This window comes from Ceratotherium simum, chromosome 8 (genome assembly GCF_057802395.1).
Source record: "Ceratotherium simum simum isolate JZ-2026a chromosome 8, ASM5780239v1, whole genome shotgun sequence".
Lineage (NCBI taxonomy): Eukaryota > Metazoa > Chordata > Mammalia > Perissodactyla > Rhinocerotidae > Ceratotherium > Ceratotherium simum.
The window spans coordinates 44266100-44284191 of NC_141907.1; the positions used below are offsets into that span (position 1 = coordinate 44266100).

At 37.0% G+C, this 18092-nt stretch overlaps 1 protein-coding gene across 6 annotated transcripts in view; it reads right to left on the bottom strand.

The window, feature by feature from the left end:
• Positions 1–18092, bottom strand: part of AASDH (aminoadipate-semialdehyde dehydrogenase) — a 34309-nt gene that overhangs the window by 1320 nt on the left and 14897 nt on the right. For 4 of the 6 annotated variants that reach the window (XM_087434360.1, XM_087434358.1, XM_087434357.1 and 1 more), the window contains 11 exons: positions 16272–16464; positions 13407–13648; positions 12926–13032; positions 12233–12405; positions 11376–11568; positions 10612–10727; positions 8383–9178; positions 6402–6565; positions 4570–4692; positions 3937–4068; positions 1793–2308 (listed from right to left, as the gene is read on the bottom strand). In XM_087434360.1, the coding sequence (XP_087290486.1) occupies positions 1919–2308; positions 3937–4068; positions 4570–4692; positions 6402–6565; positions 8383–9178; positions 10612–10727; positions 11376–11568; positions 12233–12405; positions 12926–13032; positions 13407–13648; positions 16272–16464 (2629 nt within the window). In that variant the 3' untranslated portion in view covers positions 1793–1918. Of the gene's footprint in view, positions 1–1533; positions 1647–1791; positions 2309–3936; positions 4069–4569; positions 4693–6401; positions 6566–8382; positions 9179–10611; positions 10728–11375; positions 11569–12232; positions 12406–12925; positions 13033–13406; positions 13649–16271; positions 16465–18092 lie in introns of those variants that run through there. The other 2 variants (XR_015552921.1, XM_014787503.2) reach the window with 2 other exon arrangements.

Here is an 18092-nt window from a genome sequence, read left to right on the forward strand (position 1 = left end):
CATAGGTTTTGGTGGGAGGTAGCACTAGCCTCCTACCACAGATGAAATGCTTGATATGTGCTTTCCTATACTCTCTCATGAGCATGGACCCTACTCTGAATTGGAAGGGACTCTGAATTGGGAGCAACTGACCAAAAGATGGGGAAACTGTGAGGAAGTCTGGAAGTGGTGGGAACAGTGTCCAGTATTAGTGGTGTCAGCCATAAGTTGGAACATTTTAGAGCCTCAAGGATAACAGCTATGTCTTCATCAGGCCAAAATCATCATGGCGATTTCAGGCATTTATTGTTCCTGGCTATATAGCTCTAGCCCTCTTTGCAATTCTGCAAGCTACTCAATATTCTTTTTAAAAATTATTTTCTGCTTAAAATAGCCTGAGTTGGCTTCTACTGCTTGCAACCAAGAACTCTGTCATGTTTGATGTCTGAGACTTCACTGACGAATAAATGGACCAAGGAAACGATACCAAAGTTGACTGTAGAGATGGGGAAAAGGTCAGCAACAGAGTACATTTTTGTTACTTTAAGTCCTCAGCACTAGTGTCTGCAATGTAATGTGCCTTAAATAGTAGTTATTATTATTATTGTTACAACCACTACTGGGTAAATTCGTGTCATACAAAAAAAGAACAGTTGTATTACCTGAGCTATTATATCATAAAATTTCAAGGAAAATTAAGACATTTATTTTTCCATCTATTGAGTATTTTAAGTGACATAGAAGAGAATAAGACACAACTTACGTTTCAGTGATCTATTGCTGCATAACATACTACCTTAAAACTTAGTGGTTTAAAACAATTATTGTTTCATTATTTCTCATCTTCTGTGGGTCAGCTATTAAATGTCTGGCAGCACAGTGAGGACGGACTGAACAGCTAGGGGCTGGCTGAAATGCTGGGGGCCATGTGTGTGGGGCCTTGGCTTTTACTGTTAAAGGGCCTCCTCAGTCTCAGAGTGGTCTAGGGCCACTCCCCCACGACATGACCTGTGGCAGCTCAGGGCTCCCACGACTGCCAGACCTTCTTAAAGCTTAGGCTCTGAAGTGGCATACTGTCACCTCTACTGTATTCTATTGATTAAAGCAAAGCACAGGCCAACCCCAGGTGTAAGAGAAGGGGACTCCATAAATGGCATGGCTACCAGGAGGAGTTACAGTTCACTAGAGGCAACTTACTATCAGGTAAATGCAGGTAGGTATCAGCAAAGTGCAATGGGACTGAAGAAGCAGCATTAAACATTAGGAGAAATCATGATACTTAGAAGGATAGAGGGTTTTTTTCTTTCCTAGTTTTTGCTGTGTTCCCTACCTCCAACACACTGAACAACAAAAAAGAGATGTTACAACAGCAAAATCTAATAAACTGAGAAATATAGGTGCAAAAATATTCACCATCAAAGTTGGTATATCAAAAATTGAGAAGAGGGTATATCAACTTGAAACCATATAGTATATATATATATTATTCTATATTGGTACTTTATTCATTTAAAAATACTAAATGAGGAACCTCATTTGATAAATAGATCTTACCTTTGAAAACTTTTTCTTATGAATCTCAGTATAAATGAGTGACTGGTGTATTATATCACAGACTAAGTTTTAACCCACCAAGTATATTCTGATCTTTTTGTCACAGAGGTCTTCTATAAAAGAAAAAAAAAAAGTAGAATATCTGTAGCCTAATTAAAATAAAGTGCTACTAAATATATTGATGTGTTTTGTTCTATAACTCCTTTTAAAAGCATTTGTTGCTCCTACAGGAAGTAAAATATGGTTGTTCTCCAATAAACCATAATAGACAAGTTTCTTAAGCAAAATACAATCTTTAATATAAAATAAGCATATTCATATGCTCTATAATGGTAAAATATATGCAAACATCTCACAGATATATTCTAACAAGGACTGCACTTGATTATTTTTGATTGCCACCCAATAAATCCAAACAATAAACATAATTATTTCTACATCCAATAATAAGCATTGATTCCCATACCACAGGAGAAGAAAAGACTTCTCCAGGAAGTTCATATACACTTTGCAATTGCCCACTCTTAGATTCCAAGATCCACAGTTTCCCATCAGTAGATGCTGCTGCAAGCAACATTTCATCACTATGATTGGGGTTATGGAAAGCAAATGGTGTTGAATACACCCTTGAAGTAGTTTCAAATTTCCATTGTAGGTGACCTTTCAGATTACAACAGTAGATAAAGCAATCATGGGAACCAAAAAATATTTCTTGCTCTGATGCTGAGGTACACGGGGATGAAAAGATTGGTTCACTGGTACAGAAATGCCAAACCTGAAAAGGGTGATAAAGTCAAAAATAATTCATTCATCTCATTTCAACAATTCTCTAGATTAAAGCTTTATGAAATTCTTAATAAAAATGTAAGAGATGTAGGCTACTGAATGGTAACTACACAGAGAAAATAATGGCTTTTCTGAAAAGCAGTACCCTCAGATAAGACCTCTGACCCATGGTAAAATCTAGCACAAAATACCCTGGAGTGTCCTTACTACATGAGTCATTGCTATGCATAATATTATGAAGTAAAATTAATTTTGAACCCCATTCAAGAGTTAATACTAGTATGTCGGAGACACTGAGTTCACAGATAAAAGTACATTGAGTTTTCAATGTATCTGATTAAAAACTGTATCTTATTCTAGTCTCCTAATACAGGGAGAAGGAAGTTAAGTGTCACTGAAAGGAAGAGTTCATGGGCAATAATTTAAAGCTTTAAACAAAAAGCTGTGAGTTGTGTGTGTCTTTCCTCTGGATATGTACCGTTTGCTTATTTCAAAGCTACTACAGACAAATCTGCCATCCAACATTTTGAAGAAAAGGCACATTTGTTTACAAATGCACAGTAGGCATATTCACAAAATATAATTTGTAATTTCAATTCTGTCCCTGATTTGGACAAAATCACTTTAATCTTTCTATGGTTCATCTAAAAAATAGGAGTAATAGCATTTTGCTCTTCTTACTTCTTAGGAATCTAAAGGTGAGAATATATTCAAACCACTTTGTAAATAAAGAGATTAAGTGAACATAATAAAAGATTTCATCATAAAGTAATTGTTACACAGAGCAAAAGAAATGCTAGGCTGTGAGGGGTGAATGTAGAATAAAGAGCACCCAGAATCAAGCCTAGCCATCAATGGGCTAACTGATGTTGGAGCTAGCGCACTCTCAAGTCCACAAAACAATTCCCCAAACCAAAAACACAGCAGAAGTTGTGCCATAAAGGATAGTCACTTGTGGGTACTTAAAGAAGTGGAGATGATGCTCCCAATGAAAGATCTAATATAACCCAGAAGGAGCCTACCCTGCCAGTCTGAAGCTGAAGATGGGGCCACCACCATGAAATGGGTTATGCAACAGATTTTGGTTTTCATAGAAAAAGCAGGGGCTTCTTTAAATTTTCATAACCTCAATAGACGTTTTAATACAAGTCTAACAATGTTTGGGTAGAATCTTGTTAAATCTACTGCAGCATCATTCAAAAATTAAGAAACCCATGGCTTGACAATTAAAATAGAACTTTTTTTTTTTTTTGAGGAAGATTAGCCCTGCGCTAACATCTATTGCCAATCTTCCTCTTTTTCTTTTTTTTCCTCCCCAAAGCCCCAGTACACAGTTGCATATCATAGTTGTAGAGTTGTAGCTCTTCTATATGGGACGCTGCCTCAGCAGGGCTTGATGAGCAGTGAGTAGGTCCGTGCCCGGGATCCGAACCAGCAAACCCCAGGCTGCTGAAGCAGAACATGCGAACTTAACTGCTATGCCACCGGGCTGGCCCCGAAAACAGAACTAATTTTTAACACAATGAGTTGAATAATGATGTTTAAAATTTTACTTCAGTTGTCATCAACTACTATGTCTTTGAGAAAGATATGTAAAACAGAACTAGAAATTTTTACCTGTTCACCAAAGTGAGTAAAGCAGAGTAACTTCCCATCTACACAGCCAATGCAAATATACTGTAGGCAACACCGTGGAGAAGAGAAGAGTGGTTTTCCACAGGAATGTTTCCAGACTCTGTTTCCAGTAGCCTGTCACAGGCAAAAAGCAATTCATAGCATTTAAATCATTCTACTAATCAATTACCCTTTATAAAACAAACCCAAATCTCTCAGAGGCAAAGACATAAACATCAGAAGATGCTACCATGACATGCTGACATTATAAATGAAGCTAGCACACATATACACAGCTATAAAATTAATCTGCTATTTATGAGAGCTAAGATAAAAACTTGCAGTAAAACCAGGAAAGAAATAACTAGCACATAAGATCTATGCTTAGAATGGACACAAAGTTCTTAATATGACTGAGAAAATTGTGCCAACTTAAAAAACTGATAAAAGACGTACACAGAACTTAGATTTTCTCATCTTTCTAGACTTCATGTCAGTCATTTTTAACGAGTTCTGGTTCAGTGATATTTGGACTATAACTGAAAAATACTTCGAATTTTCAGAATTCAAAGCAAAAATAGAAGAATATTAAAGAAAAACAGGTAATAAAATCAATACATATTATTTTATGCCTACAGGATTTACAGCCAGTAAAAGTCCTCCCAGTGTAGCAAAATACAAGTGATGTGGAATCAGGCTCAAACAAGGAGAAGAAAAGACAGTTCCTCCACATTTTAACTTCCAAACACACTTCTTTTCCTGCAAATAAGAAAGCAAATTAATTGGTTTCTGTTGGTGGTTAACAAATCCACATATCCTATCCCTCATGATGTTATGTCTATTTAGTTAATATAAGTTTTTATTTTTAGTATAAAAGTAATACATGCTCACTGTGGAGACTCAAGTTAGTATAAAGAAGACAAAGGCCATACTGGCCCCGTGGCGTAGCAGTTAGGTGCGCACCCTCAGCTGCTGGCGGCCCGGGTTCGGATCCTGGGCACGCACCGACGCACCACTTGTCAGGCCATGCTGTGGCGGCGTCCCATATAAAGTGGAGGAAGATGGGCACAGATGTTAGCCTAGGGCCAGTCTTCCTCAGCAAAAAGAGGAGGATTGGCATGGATGTTAGCTCAGGGCTGATCTTCCTCACACACACAAAAAAAGAAAATGACAAAGGCCACCACCCAGAGATAACCACTGTTAGCATTTTAGCCTTTTTCATTTTGATCTTTTTGGTGTACACACACACTCAGAGTTTAATATAGTTGATATCATTCTGAATATACACTTGGTATCTAATTTAGCTCACTTATTTCATAAAACTCTTGTTAAATACTACTTTACTGCGTAACATCCCATAAGAACATAAAATAGCTTATCTCTCTACCTTATATTGAAAATTGTTTGCAACTAATTTTCTTCGTATTATAAACAACTTGGAAATAGACATCTTGGTGCATATATTTGTCCATGTTTCTGATTATATTGTCAGGACAGATTCCTAAAAGAATTTTACTGAATCAAAGGCTATGAAATTGTTACCTATGGCCAAACTGTTTTCCTCAGAGGCCTCACTAGTTACCTCCTACCACTCTCATCAGCATTTAATGTTATCATTCTAATCTAATACCATTTATTTCTGTATTTCATTTTTGTGTGTGTGTGTGTGTGTGTGAGGAAGATTAGCCCTGAGCTAACATCTGTTGCCAATCCTACTCTTTTTTGCTGAGGAAGACTGGCCCTGGGCTAACATCTGTGCCCATTTTCTTCTCCTTTATATGTGGGACACCTGCCACAGCATGGCTTAATAAGCAGTGTATAGGTCCGCACCTGGGATCCGAAACCACGAACCCCAGGCTGCTGAAGCGGAGCATGTGAACTCAACCACCATGCCACCGGGCTGGCCTCTGTATCTCATAGTTTTAAATTTTCATTCCTTTGATTATTAAAGGTATGAAACATTTAAATACATTGACAAGCCATTTCTTCTTTGGGGTCCTGTGCATTTATATCCCTTGTTTATTTTTCTATCTGGGTCTTTATTTTTTTTTTTAATTTGTGTTTGCTCTTTATTTTCATTTATACTTATATAAATGAGTTTTAACTCTGTCACATTTGTTTCAAAATTTCTCCCCAACTTTTCTTTTAATTTTGTAATTCTTAAATTTTTTTATTTTATATAATCAGGTCTTATAGATATTTTCTTTTGCAATTCTTCTCTATTGTCAAGATGGTAATTCTAAGTTCTTTACATTTCAAAACTCTGAGGAGCAAATTTACTTGTGAAAATTTGGTAAGGAAGTGAAAAGTGTCTTAAGATATTAAGACTGTTAATTAACCCCTTATTCTTCCCCAACCACAATGCTAAACTTGGGAAATAGTTAACACCTGCTCCCCTGGTCAGTAGCACCCGGCAACTTCACATTCTTCTTCACTTATGATATGAGATTGACGAAGTGAATTCTTACATAAATATCCAAAGCATATGCATGCTGGTCATGAGATCCAATATAAAGGAGTCCTGTGGTCGGATCCATGGTTGCCGAGCTTTTGACAGCATCCTCAGTAGTAAATGTCCAGTATTTTTCTCCACTATTACTTTTTAGAACATAAACTAACCCGTTATAACAGCCTGTTGGGAAACAAAATATAAAAGATGAGATTTAGATATGTCATTGGAAAATAATTTTTTTATTAGGCTAAAAAATTCTTTAGGCTAAATCATGACAATTTATATTCGATGCTCTTCATGTATACTTGGGCTCTATGTTCAGGTCAGATTTAGCTTTCAGCAATGTAATGCACCAACTGAACAGTAATCACTTGTGTAAAATACCTATTTAGTAGGTACACATTATTTTTTAAAAGTAGAATAAAGTGCTTCACTGCCAAGAAAACAATGGACATGAAGCATGCGGCAGTGGAGAGGCTTTGACAGACCTGGATCCAAATCTCACCATGGCCATCCTTGGGCAAATCGCCCAGCATTGCTGAGCCTCAGATTATTTTTCTGCTGAAGGTGGATACATCTACTTCCAGGGTTATTGTGACAATCAAGATAAAATAATGTGGACAAATGCCCAGAGCATAAAAGGTGTTCAAGAAATGCTAACATTAACAACAACCAACATTTACTGAGCTTTTACCTTATAAAGGGTGCTGGTCTCAGAATTTTTTATCTATTAACTCACATATTGCTCACAGTGAAGCACGTGCTATTAGCATTTTATAGATGACAAAATTAAAGCACAGAGAGATTAAGTTCCTAGGGCAAAACTACTCAGCTAATACGTGGCAGAGCCAGGATCTGAATCTAAGTCAAGCTCCAGAGCCTGTGTGCTTAACAACTACACCAGACTGCTCTTCCCAAACTGCTGCTATGGATGAGAAGATAGAGTGGGAGTCCCTAACTTGGTGCAGCCAAAATAACTCAGGTGGAAGTAGGGGTGGTCAAAATCTACAAGGTGAAGATCACTCGAGTTCCCTGGAGTGCATGTAAACCAGGGGAAGTGGAATTTGGGCACTGGCCCACCACTGTCTAGGTGGCTCTGCTTTTGGTTATAACCACTTGCTGCTCACTTGACGCCCTTCCTCCTTACCTACTCTCTTGAACCACTCACTCTGAGGGAAGTTAGCTGCTATGTTGTTGAGGGCATTCAAGTGCCCTATGGAGAGGCCCATGTGGCAAGAAACTGAAGCTTCCTGCCAAGAACCACAAAGAACTGGAGTCTTCTGCTGGCAGCGATGTGAGTGAGCCATCTGGGAAGCAGATTTTCCAGCCCAAGTCAACCCTTCAGATGGCTGCAGCCACATGAGAGACCCTGAGCCAGAACTTCCAGCTAAGCTGCTCCTAAATTCCTGATCCACAGAAACTGTGAGATAATAAATGTTTGTTACTCTAAACCATTAAGTTTTGGGATAATGTGTGATGCAGCAACATGTTTTATTTATTATGCCCATATACTTATGAGAAAACTGAGGTTCTAAGAGGTTCAGCAACTTGTCAAAGGTCACAGAGCTGGTAACAGCTTTAGAGCTAGGTTCAAATCCAGGGACTCTGACCCAAGGCCCACACTGTGAATCAGTACACGGTTAACTATTATTATTTGACAGCAACCAAACCCACCACACATAGGTGTTTTTTTTAATTTAACTTGGTCCTACTAGCATTATCATATGGTAATTAAATTTAACTTTATATATGGGCCGGCCCCGTGGCTTAGCGGTTAAGTACGCGCGCTCTGCTGCTGGCGGCCCGGGTTCGGATCCTGGGCGTGCACCGACGCACCACTTCTCCGGCCATGCTGAGGCCGCGTCCCACATACAGCAACTAGAAGGATGTGCAGCTATGACATACAACTATCTACTGGGGCTTTGTGGGGGAAAAATAAAATAAATAAATAAATAAAAATAAATTTAACTCTATAAACCTCAAATTCAGAAACTTACCCACTACAATAAAGTTTCCACACTTAGATACACATGCTGAGGATTCAATTCGATCTCCCAAAATCTGCTCCCATTTCACCTTCCCAGAGTAAAGGTCAACTGCCATCATTCTACAAGAATGGGAGCCAACGTACACAGTTGCAGATGACTTATCAACAGCTGGTATTAGAACCAGAGGTGAAGCATCTACACATTTGCCTGTATCTGACATCCACCTCACACGTAACTCCATTTTCTCATCCTCTATCACAGGTGTTCCCTCTTCAGAAACTTCTGCAACACAGGATGGATCTTTTGACTTCACAATAAAAGCTGGAGGATTTAAGCTTTCCATGTTTTGAATGTTAGTCTGTGAAATTAAATCAGAAGAACAGGCTGAAGGGCAATGTCCTAATTTGGTTAAAAGCCTAGTAGTATTCAGAGACAAAATCTGACTCCCTCTGCTCAGTGCAATAAAAGCATTTATCTTGTTGTCACAATTTAAAGGCATGACAGAGTTCTGATGTAAAGATTTTCCACTGGTCTCCTCTTGACTAACATCGTTAAATTTTCTTTTTGTGGCATAATTCTTGCTAAATGTCAGATCTTCATCTGGAAACACTGCTTGAAGGATGTGATTATAAATCTCTAAAATGGAACTGTTAAGAATAATTTCCAAAAGCCCCGGTACTGATGTGCCAACAAGTTTTTCAATCTCATCGAGGAGTCGTATGGACTTTAAGGAATCTCCACCACTATTTAAGAAGAGCGAATCACCAGGAATCTTCAAAGGATCTTCTGAGAGACTCAGAATAGACTACAGATGAGAGAAGGGAGAAATATGATGAAGTAAAGGCCTAAAACCAAAAGAATTCAACATTTATAGGTAATATATAGATGACAGTACCTACATTAATAATATGAACACAAGACAAAATATTTTTAATAATTAAAATAAATATTAAAATTATTTTCTTTACAGTAAAGGAGACCATCACTATGCTACCAATTTTGTCACAAACTCACTTTAAAACTACAAATTGTATTTCTCTTTAGAATAGTTTCCCTACCCATATAATAGGGAATGGAATTACAAAAACATCTGGTTTACTATATTAAAGCCCATAACATACTAATATCTGATATTTCTATAATATGGGAATAATATTTATCTTCATTTGCTTCACATGAATCAAAATTCTTTTCCAAGACTCAAAAAATGAAATGGAAAAGACTTTTATCTAGATATCCTCTATTTTCAGATAAGACTATACAATTGCATCCTCTCTTCAGAACCTTTAGAAAACTCCACATTTCATCTAAGAAAAATTGTACTGACCTATGGTTTTAATAAAAAATGTACATATGTCAAAATAAATTTTAAAAATTATTTGCTATGCATATTTTTATATATATATATAAATTCCCTTAAGCAGAAACACACAATATGTCAAGATAGGTTTTGTCTACTGTGCCTTTTATGACTACCTCACTTCCAATAAATTTCTTTATGGGGAGCATAATCTAATCTTACAGTAGAGAACCTAAATCTTATTTTAATACAAATTGAATAAACAAAGCTAAAGGAGTGAGGAGAGGGGTGGGAGAAAAAACAAAACAAAACAAAAGCTATACTAAACATCTGGGCAGCAATAACATCCTTAGAAAATTTTATTAGACTTATTAGGATGCTATTGTTCCCTAAAAATATAAAATGAGGGGCCGGTCTGGTGATGTAGCGGTTAAGATTGTGCTCTCTGCTGCGGCAGCCCGGAGTTCACAGGTTTGGATCCTGGGCATGGACCTACACCACTCATTAAGCCATGCTGTGGCAGTGACCCACATACAAACTAGGGGAAGATGGCACAGATGTTAGCTCAGGGCCAATCTTCCTCAAGCAAAAAGGGGAGGACTGGAAGCAGATGTTAGCTCAGGGCCAATTTCCTCACCAAAAAAAAAAAAAAAAAAAAGATATAAAATGACCTCTTTATAAAAACAAATTTGTATCTTAAAAGTTTACCTTCCAGGGCCGGCCCCGTGGCTTAGCGGTTAAGTGTGCGCGCTCCGCTGCTGGCGGCCCGGGTTCGGATCCCGGGCGCGCACCGACGCACCGCTTGTCCGGCCATGCTGAGGCCGCGTCCCACATACAGCAACTAGAAGGATGTGCAACTATGACATACAACTATCAACTGGGGCTTTGGGGGGGAAAAATAAAATAAATAAAATCTTTAAAAAAAAAAAAAAGTTTACCTTCCAGAAATGCTGTAATTTTTCCCAAAGTTCCTCTTTTCCATTGAGCTTACACTCAGACTTCAAGTTTATGTAGTTTAAATAAATCTTGTTTAACTCAGAAACATCAATTTTGCCTTAATAAAAAGAGAAATAATTTTTAAATTTCAGCTCAAACCCTTTACATCTTTATTAGTCATAAGAATACACACATTTTTCATTGTAAAGGTTAGAAATCCTATAGAATAGTTTGTCCTAGATAATTAATTCTAGATAATTAATTCTAAAGGAAGCAGTCCCATGCTACCAAGAATGTAGTGAGTAATAGATAAAAAAAAGAAGAAAGGAGGAGCTAATGTTTATCTCATTTAAAGAGTTAAAGAAATGGTACTATTAACTGAGCAATTACTGCATTTTGAAGTAAATATTAAATAAAGATTATTGAGATGGTAATATAACATGGTGATTAAGAGCTTATGTTTTGAAGTGAAACAGTCCTAGACAGAATTTCAACTCTACCACTAACCAGCAATGTAATTTTGGGAAAATTACTTAACCTCTTTAAGCCTTATTTTCCACATCTGTAAATGGAAATAATACCACCTACAGCATTTTCTGGAGATAAAATGAGGTAATTATACAAAGCATTTAACAGAGGGTCTACCACAATATATGCTAGCACTACTTATAATGATAATGATAAGGATTTAAGTGGCCTTTAAATTAGTTATGAATACAATTAGTATCATCTGGCACTGAAACATATCTGCTTCAAATTATTTTACCGTGACATGTAAATGGTAGAGAATCAATCAACACAAGCTCATCCGGGATTGCATGACTTGGAAGATATTTCTGCAGTTCTTTAAAGATGTAATCCTTTATTAAATCATTTTTGGACACCATGAACAGAATTAATTTTTCCTGATTATACCATGTAACTGCACAAGACTCCACTTGCTGAAGACCTTCAGCAACCTATAAGAGAGATTATCCCAATTTGCTAATGAGAAGATTTAAAAACAAACTTCCTAAATGCTCAAACTTATCATGTCTGAAATCAACCCAGTCAAATTAAATTTTGGAATACACTAGAGATTTTTAAAAAATTGTTTGCTACTATTACCATTATCAGCACACAGGGTTCTTAATGATTTTAAAAAATAGTAACTCCTAGGGGAAGGGGGGAGGGAGGAGGGTGAAAGGGATAATTCGGTACATGTGTGTAGTGATGGGTTGTAATTAGTATTTTGGTGGTGAACATGATGTAGTCCATGCAGAAATAGAAGTACAATGATGTACACCTGAAATTTTTACAATGTTATAAACCAATGTTACTGCAATAAACAAATAAAACAGCAAAAAAAAAAAAAAAAAAAATAGTAACTCCTAAAGCAAAATACACCAATTTATTTTAACAGTTATTAAAATCCATTTTGTCACTTATTTAAAAACAACTATTTCTTCATGCTGAGAATAAGGGGCACAATAAATTATCCATATCTTTTATTGTAATTTATCACTAATACAAAAATCTAAGGTTTAAATAATATTTATAGAGAACCCCGGCATGGAAAACTGGTAGTGGCTGCCTCTAACACCTACATATATTAACAGATATTTAATATTTCAATGGTTCTACCTGTTGCACAAGTTCAATGTTAAGACGTTTGCCATGACGTTTAATCTGACTGTCCTTTCGTCCCAAGAAAAACATCTCTCCATTTTTCATAGTCACAAAGTCTCCTGTGGCTCGCATTGTGCCAAGAGGTACAGTCATTTCATCATCAAGAAAACATACTCTGTTTCTGCCACCTTCACAAGATATAAATACCAATGTAAGAAAAAATCCATGGAAAACATACTAAAAACCATCAAATCAAGAACATCTCCAAAAATTACTAAGTTTCAAATTTTGAATATTTATAATAAAGGTGGGCTCACTTTTAAACGTTGTCTCATAAAATTAGATACAATAACCTCAGTGAAATAAGCAAAGGAATAAAACAAAATTTATCTCTAAAAATATATACATGATTAAAAAAAGTCTTAGAATACTGATTAAATAGGATTTTGGTTATATATATACATACATAAAGGTCCAAGTTACAGTTTCTAAATTAGTTTTATATATTCCCTTAACATATTAGACATTGTTATCTGAAATAATTATGGTAACTTATTAAATGTTTCATGACCATGAGGATGAGATTAAAAATTATCATCACTGGAAAGAATACTGGAGTTAAGAAGAATTGGAGAAGAATAAAATTAACATATCATACTCTTTTTCTTGAAAAAAAAAATTATTCCCAATCAACCAATATAAAACAACCTAAAAATACTTGGCCATCGCCTTCCTGAATGATGAAACCATTAGTATCTCTGACTTCAACTACCGTTCCAAGCAGTGGAAATCCCAGTTGTACAGGCAATTCACATCTATGAAAACACAACAACCCAAACCAGATTTAAAATCTTTCATTTGAATAGAATATTTTCCAATGTATTTATATCACACTGTACCAAATAAAGAAAAAAAAACTTTTTGTGATGCTATAATTCAAAGACTGCCAAGAGGAAAAGGTTAGGTGGAAAGGGTATCACATGTTACTCATTGCTGTTTAGTCACAAAAAGTTCTACCAGGATCTGGAAGCGCCAGTTGCAGTAAGAAAGGTTCTGGATTACTAGTGTAAAATTCTAGATAAAACATTGTTTCTAAAATTACCCCTGTGCCTATCAAAAACACTATTAGTGTTGAAATACTGAAAAAATACAGTTTCTCTCTACCCTATTTAGTAATTGAAACTCTTACTTCAAAGTAGAGTTAAGAATCTTCTCTGGAATCCTGTAAAAAGTCGCCCAACTTGATACCTCTGTGATACCATAAATATTAAATATTTGTGTTTTATTGCCTACTCCTCTCCAGCTTTTGAGAACAGTCAATGATGGACACGCTTCACCACCAAGGGCTAATACTCGAAGAGAAGTATTGGCTGATAGAACAGTTGACTTGATAAGCTGAGATCCAAATCTTCTAAGCAATGTTGGCGTTGCCTGTAGATACATTTAAAATAAATTATTTCTTTTCCTTTACTTCTTAAAAAGGTAAAAACTGTAATGATTAGTTCAAAGCTTACATTGGGAGCCCACATGGAAATTAAAGCCGTGTTCACTAAATAGTAAATCATATTTGGAAAACTAATAAGGTAGCATTATTTTCTTAATGAGGATATCAATTTTGCTTTATCAAAAAACTTAAGAAAAATGTTAGTTATGTTTCATTATACAGTTTAGACAAAAAAGTTTAAAGATAAAAAAGATAAAATATATAAAATCAATTCACATTTCCTTGCCCATTATCTCTATGTAGAAAAAGTATGTAAAAGGGTTAAAAAATCTGCCTAACCAAAATAATATGAATAAAGATTTTTCTTTATTGAGATAGTATAACTGACATACAATAAACTGTACATATTTAAAGTGCACAATATCAATTTTGATAAACTATCAGTGAACCCATCACCACAATCCAAATAATGAACACATCCTTCAACCCTCTTCCAAGTTACAGACTGCCAACTTCTTGCTGTGTCCTCATCACCTGGTGGAAGGGACTAAGGAGCTCTGTTGGAGTCTCTTTTAGAAGGGCACGAACCCCATTCATGAGGGCTCCACCCTCATGACCTAAGCACTCCCAAATGCCTCACCTCATAATACCACCACACTAGGCATTAGGATTTTAACGTATGAATTTTAGGGGAAACAAACGCTCAGACTATAGGACTTTTTATTGCTGAGTGGTATTGCACTGTATGGATCAGGACTGGCTTCTGCATTTCCATATAAAATTTAGGATCAGCTTGTCAATTTCTACCAAAAAAAAGTGTACTAGGATTTTGGGAGGGATTTTTTTTTTGGGGGGAGGAAAATCAGCCCTGGGCTAACATCTGTGCCCATGTTCCTCCACTTTATATGGGACGCCGCCACAGCATGGCCCCAACAAGTGGTGCATTGGTGCACACCCGGGATCCAAACCCGTGCCCCCAGCAGCAGAGCTCGTGCACTTAACTGCTACGCCATGGGGCCGGCCCCTTGACAGAGACTGTTTAATTTATAGATCAATTCGGGGAAAACTGCAATCTTGACAATACTGAGATTTCTAATTCATAAACATGAATGTTTCTTCATCTATTTAGCTCTTTAATTTCTATCAACAATGTTTTATAGTTTTCAGTGTTAAGTCTTGCTCTTCTTTAAATTTATTCCTATTTTATTATTTTTGATGCTATTGTGAATATAATTATTTTCTTAATTTTATTTTTGGATTTTACTTTCTATTATATAGAAATATAGTTGATTTTATATATTGATCTTGTATCCTGCAACCTTGCTAAACTTGTTTATTAGTTCTAGTAGTTCTCCCTCCCCATCTCCTTGGGATTTTCTATATATAGGATCATGTCATCTGCAAATAAAGAGAGTTTTACTTGTTCCTGTCCAATTTTTTTTTTCTTTTTGTCTATTGCACTTGCTAGAATAACCAGAATAATGTTGAAGAGAAGTGACAAAAGCAAACATCCTTGCCCTGTTCTCAATCTTAGGGTGAAAGCATTCAGTCTTTCATCAGGTATGACGTTAGCTGTAATCTTTTTGTAGATGTCCTTCATCATGTTGGGGAAGTTCCCTTTTATTCCTAGTTTGTTGAGAGTTTTTGTTTTTGTTTTTTGGTGAGGAAGATTGGCCCTGAGCTAACAGCTGTGCCAATCTTCCTCTATTTTGTAGGTGGGACGCCGCCACAGCATGGCTTGATGAGCAGTGTGTAGGTCCATGCCCAGGATCCGAACTGGTGAACCCGGGCCGCCGAAGTGGAAGGCACCAAACTTAACCACTACGCCACGGGGCCGGCCCTAATATTATTTTTCAAGTGTGGAATTCTTCCTAAACCATAGAAGTAGAGTTTATATCAGTTTGTATTCATCATTCACAATTTTAAAAAAGTTCTGTGTGAATAAAGATATTTAAGTGGTTTCTTTCAATAAAAGCTAGAAGAAGCCCTAATGGACAATTTGAAATTTTTTTTTTTTTTTAATTCTTCCATCTCTTTTTTTTTTTTTTATAATTTTATTTATTTATTTATTTTTTTCCCCCAAAGCCCCAGTAGATAGCTGTATGTCATAGCTGCACATCCTTCTAGTTGCTATATGTGGGACATGGCCTCAGCATGGCCGGAGAAGCGGTGCGTCGGTGCGCGCCCGGGATCCGAACCCGGGCTGCCAGCAGCAGAGCGCACGCACTTAACCGCTAAGCCATGGGGCCGGCCCAAGAAAACCTAAATTTCTAACTCAGTTATAATTTAACTGACTTAAACTAGCTTTTAGTGAGAAACACAACCAACTTAAAGACAGGAGAGGCAGCATATCCTAACAGATTTGAAAGTCAAGTTCCTTGAGTTATCACACTATGTACAAAATGCACAGTAAAAGAATTTTCTAGACAGAATTAACTGATTTGTTTAATTCTCAAACAAAAAAGTGACATTATCAGGAGACAGCCCTTGATAATCTAACTAGATTACCATTGATCCAATGTAAAGAACAACAGAAATATAAAATATCTCTAAAACACTTAAAATATTGAATAATGAAAGACGAAACATTTCATTTACACCTACAAGTACCTGCAAAATAGTCACTCTGTGATGGGAAAAGAGAACAGCAGCTAATTTCGATGGGAGCACTTTGACAGAAGTTGGTACAATAAGCAGAGAGGCACCACTTGATAGAGCAACAAATATTTCCACAACAGAAGGATCAAAGGTCAGAGGTGAAGCCAGAAACAAAACATCTTCGTATGTGATCTCAAAAAGTACCCTAAGGCAAAACAGAATGTAGTTATGAGAAATGTCTACCATTTGGTATACACATATCCTGAAAAAGTATTCATGACCATTAAGTTTCTGGATGTTGGCCAGACTTTTATTTCTCTCTCTTAGATTAACCAAAATAGTGCTATTAATTCTAGATTAAAATGTAAGAATTATAGGGCCGGCCCCGTGGCTTGGTGGTTAAGTGCGCGCACTCCGATGCTGGTGACCCGGGTTCGGATCCCAGGCGCGCACCGAGGCACCACTTCTCCGTCCATCCTGAGGCCGGGTCCCACATACAGCAACTAGAAGGATGTGCAGCTATGACATACAACTATCTACTGGGGCTTTGGGGGGAAAAATAAATAAATAAAACCTTTAAAAATAAATAAATAAATAAAATAAAATAAAATAAAATGTAAGAATTATAAATGTTAGGATTAAAAGCCATCTAAAGTAACATCTAGGGCTGGCTCCGTGGCTTAGCGGTTAAGTGCGCGCGCTCTGATGCTGGCGGCCCGGGTTCGGATCCCGGGCAAGCCCCAAGGCGCCACTTCTCCGTCCAACGTGAGGCCGAGTCCCACATGCAGCAACTAGAAGGATGTGAACCTATGACATACAACTGTCTACTGGGGCTTTGGGGGGAAAAAATAAATAAATAAAATCTTTAAAAAAAAAAAAAATAAATAAAGTAACATCTATTTTTTACCATGACATTTTATTATCTGTGATGGTTTTCTGATATGCCAACTTGGCTGGATTGAACTACAGTCCCCAGAATTCCCTTTCTACTATGTTTCTTACTAAGGGAGAAGACAAGGGATATTCTCTCTTGAGAGCTGAAAGACAGAAGGGAGTCAGCTACCATTTGGTAGCACACACCTTCTCCCAGTTATTCAATCCAGTTATTCAATCAAACACTAATTTAGGTGCTGCTGTGAAGGGATTTTGTAGATGTGATTAAAGTCCCTGGGCCAGCCCCGTGGCTTGGTGGTTAAGTGAGCGTGCTCCAATGCTGGTAGCCCGGGTTCGGATCCCGGGCACGCACTGAGGCACCACTTTTCTGTCCATCCTGAGGCCGAGTCCCACATACAGCAACTAGAAGGATGTGCAGCTATGGCATACAACTATCTACTGGGGCTTTGGGGGGAAAAAATAAATAAATAAAATCTTAAAAAATAAAAAATAAAATAAAAAATAAAAAATAAATAAAGTCCCTAATCCACTGACTTTAAATTAATCAAAAGGGAGATTGTCCTGGGTGGCTGGATTTACTCAGTTGGAAGGCCTTTAAAAGAGTGTTTAGGCCTTCTCTGAAGAAGAGACTCAAACAGCAGCTGGGTCTGTAATTACTCTCCCTTCCACTTGGATCTTCCTTCCTGACTGGCCTGTGGACAAGCACATGCCCATGGGGTTCCAGCCTGCTCATGATCACCCCCTTCTGTCTACCCTATAGACTTTAGTCTTGCTTAGCCAGCCCCCACAACTGTAAGCCAATTTCTTGTAATAAATCCCTGATATATCCTCCTAGTTCTGTATTTCTAGTAGAATCTTGATTTATTCTATCCTACTTATTCAACAATGCTTAATAGAGACCTCTGATTCCCTTTTCCCACTTGTGGGCATTTTCTCTCA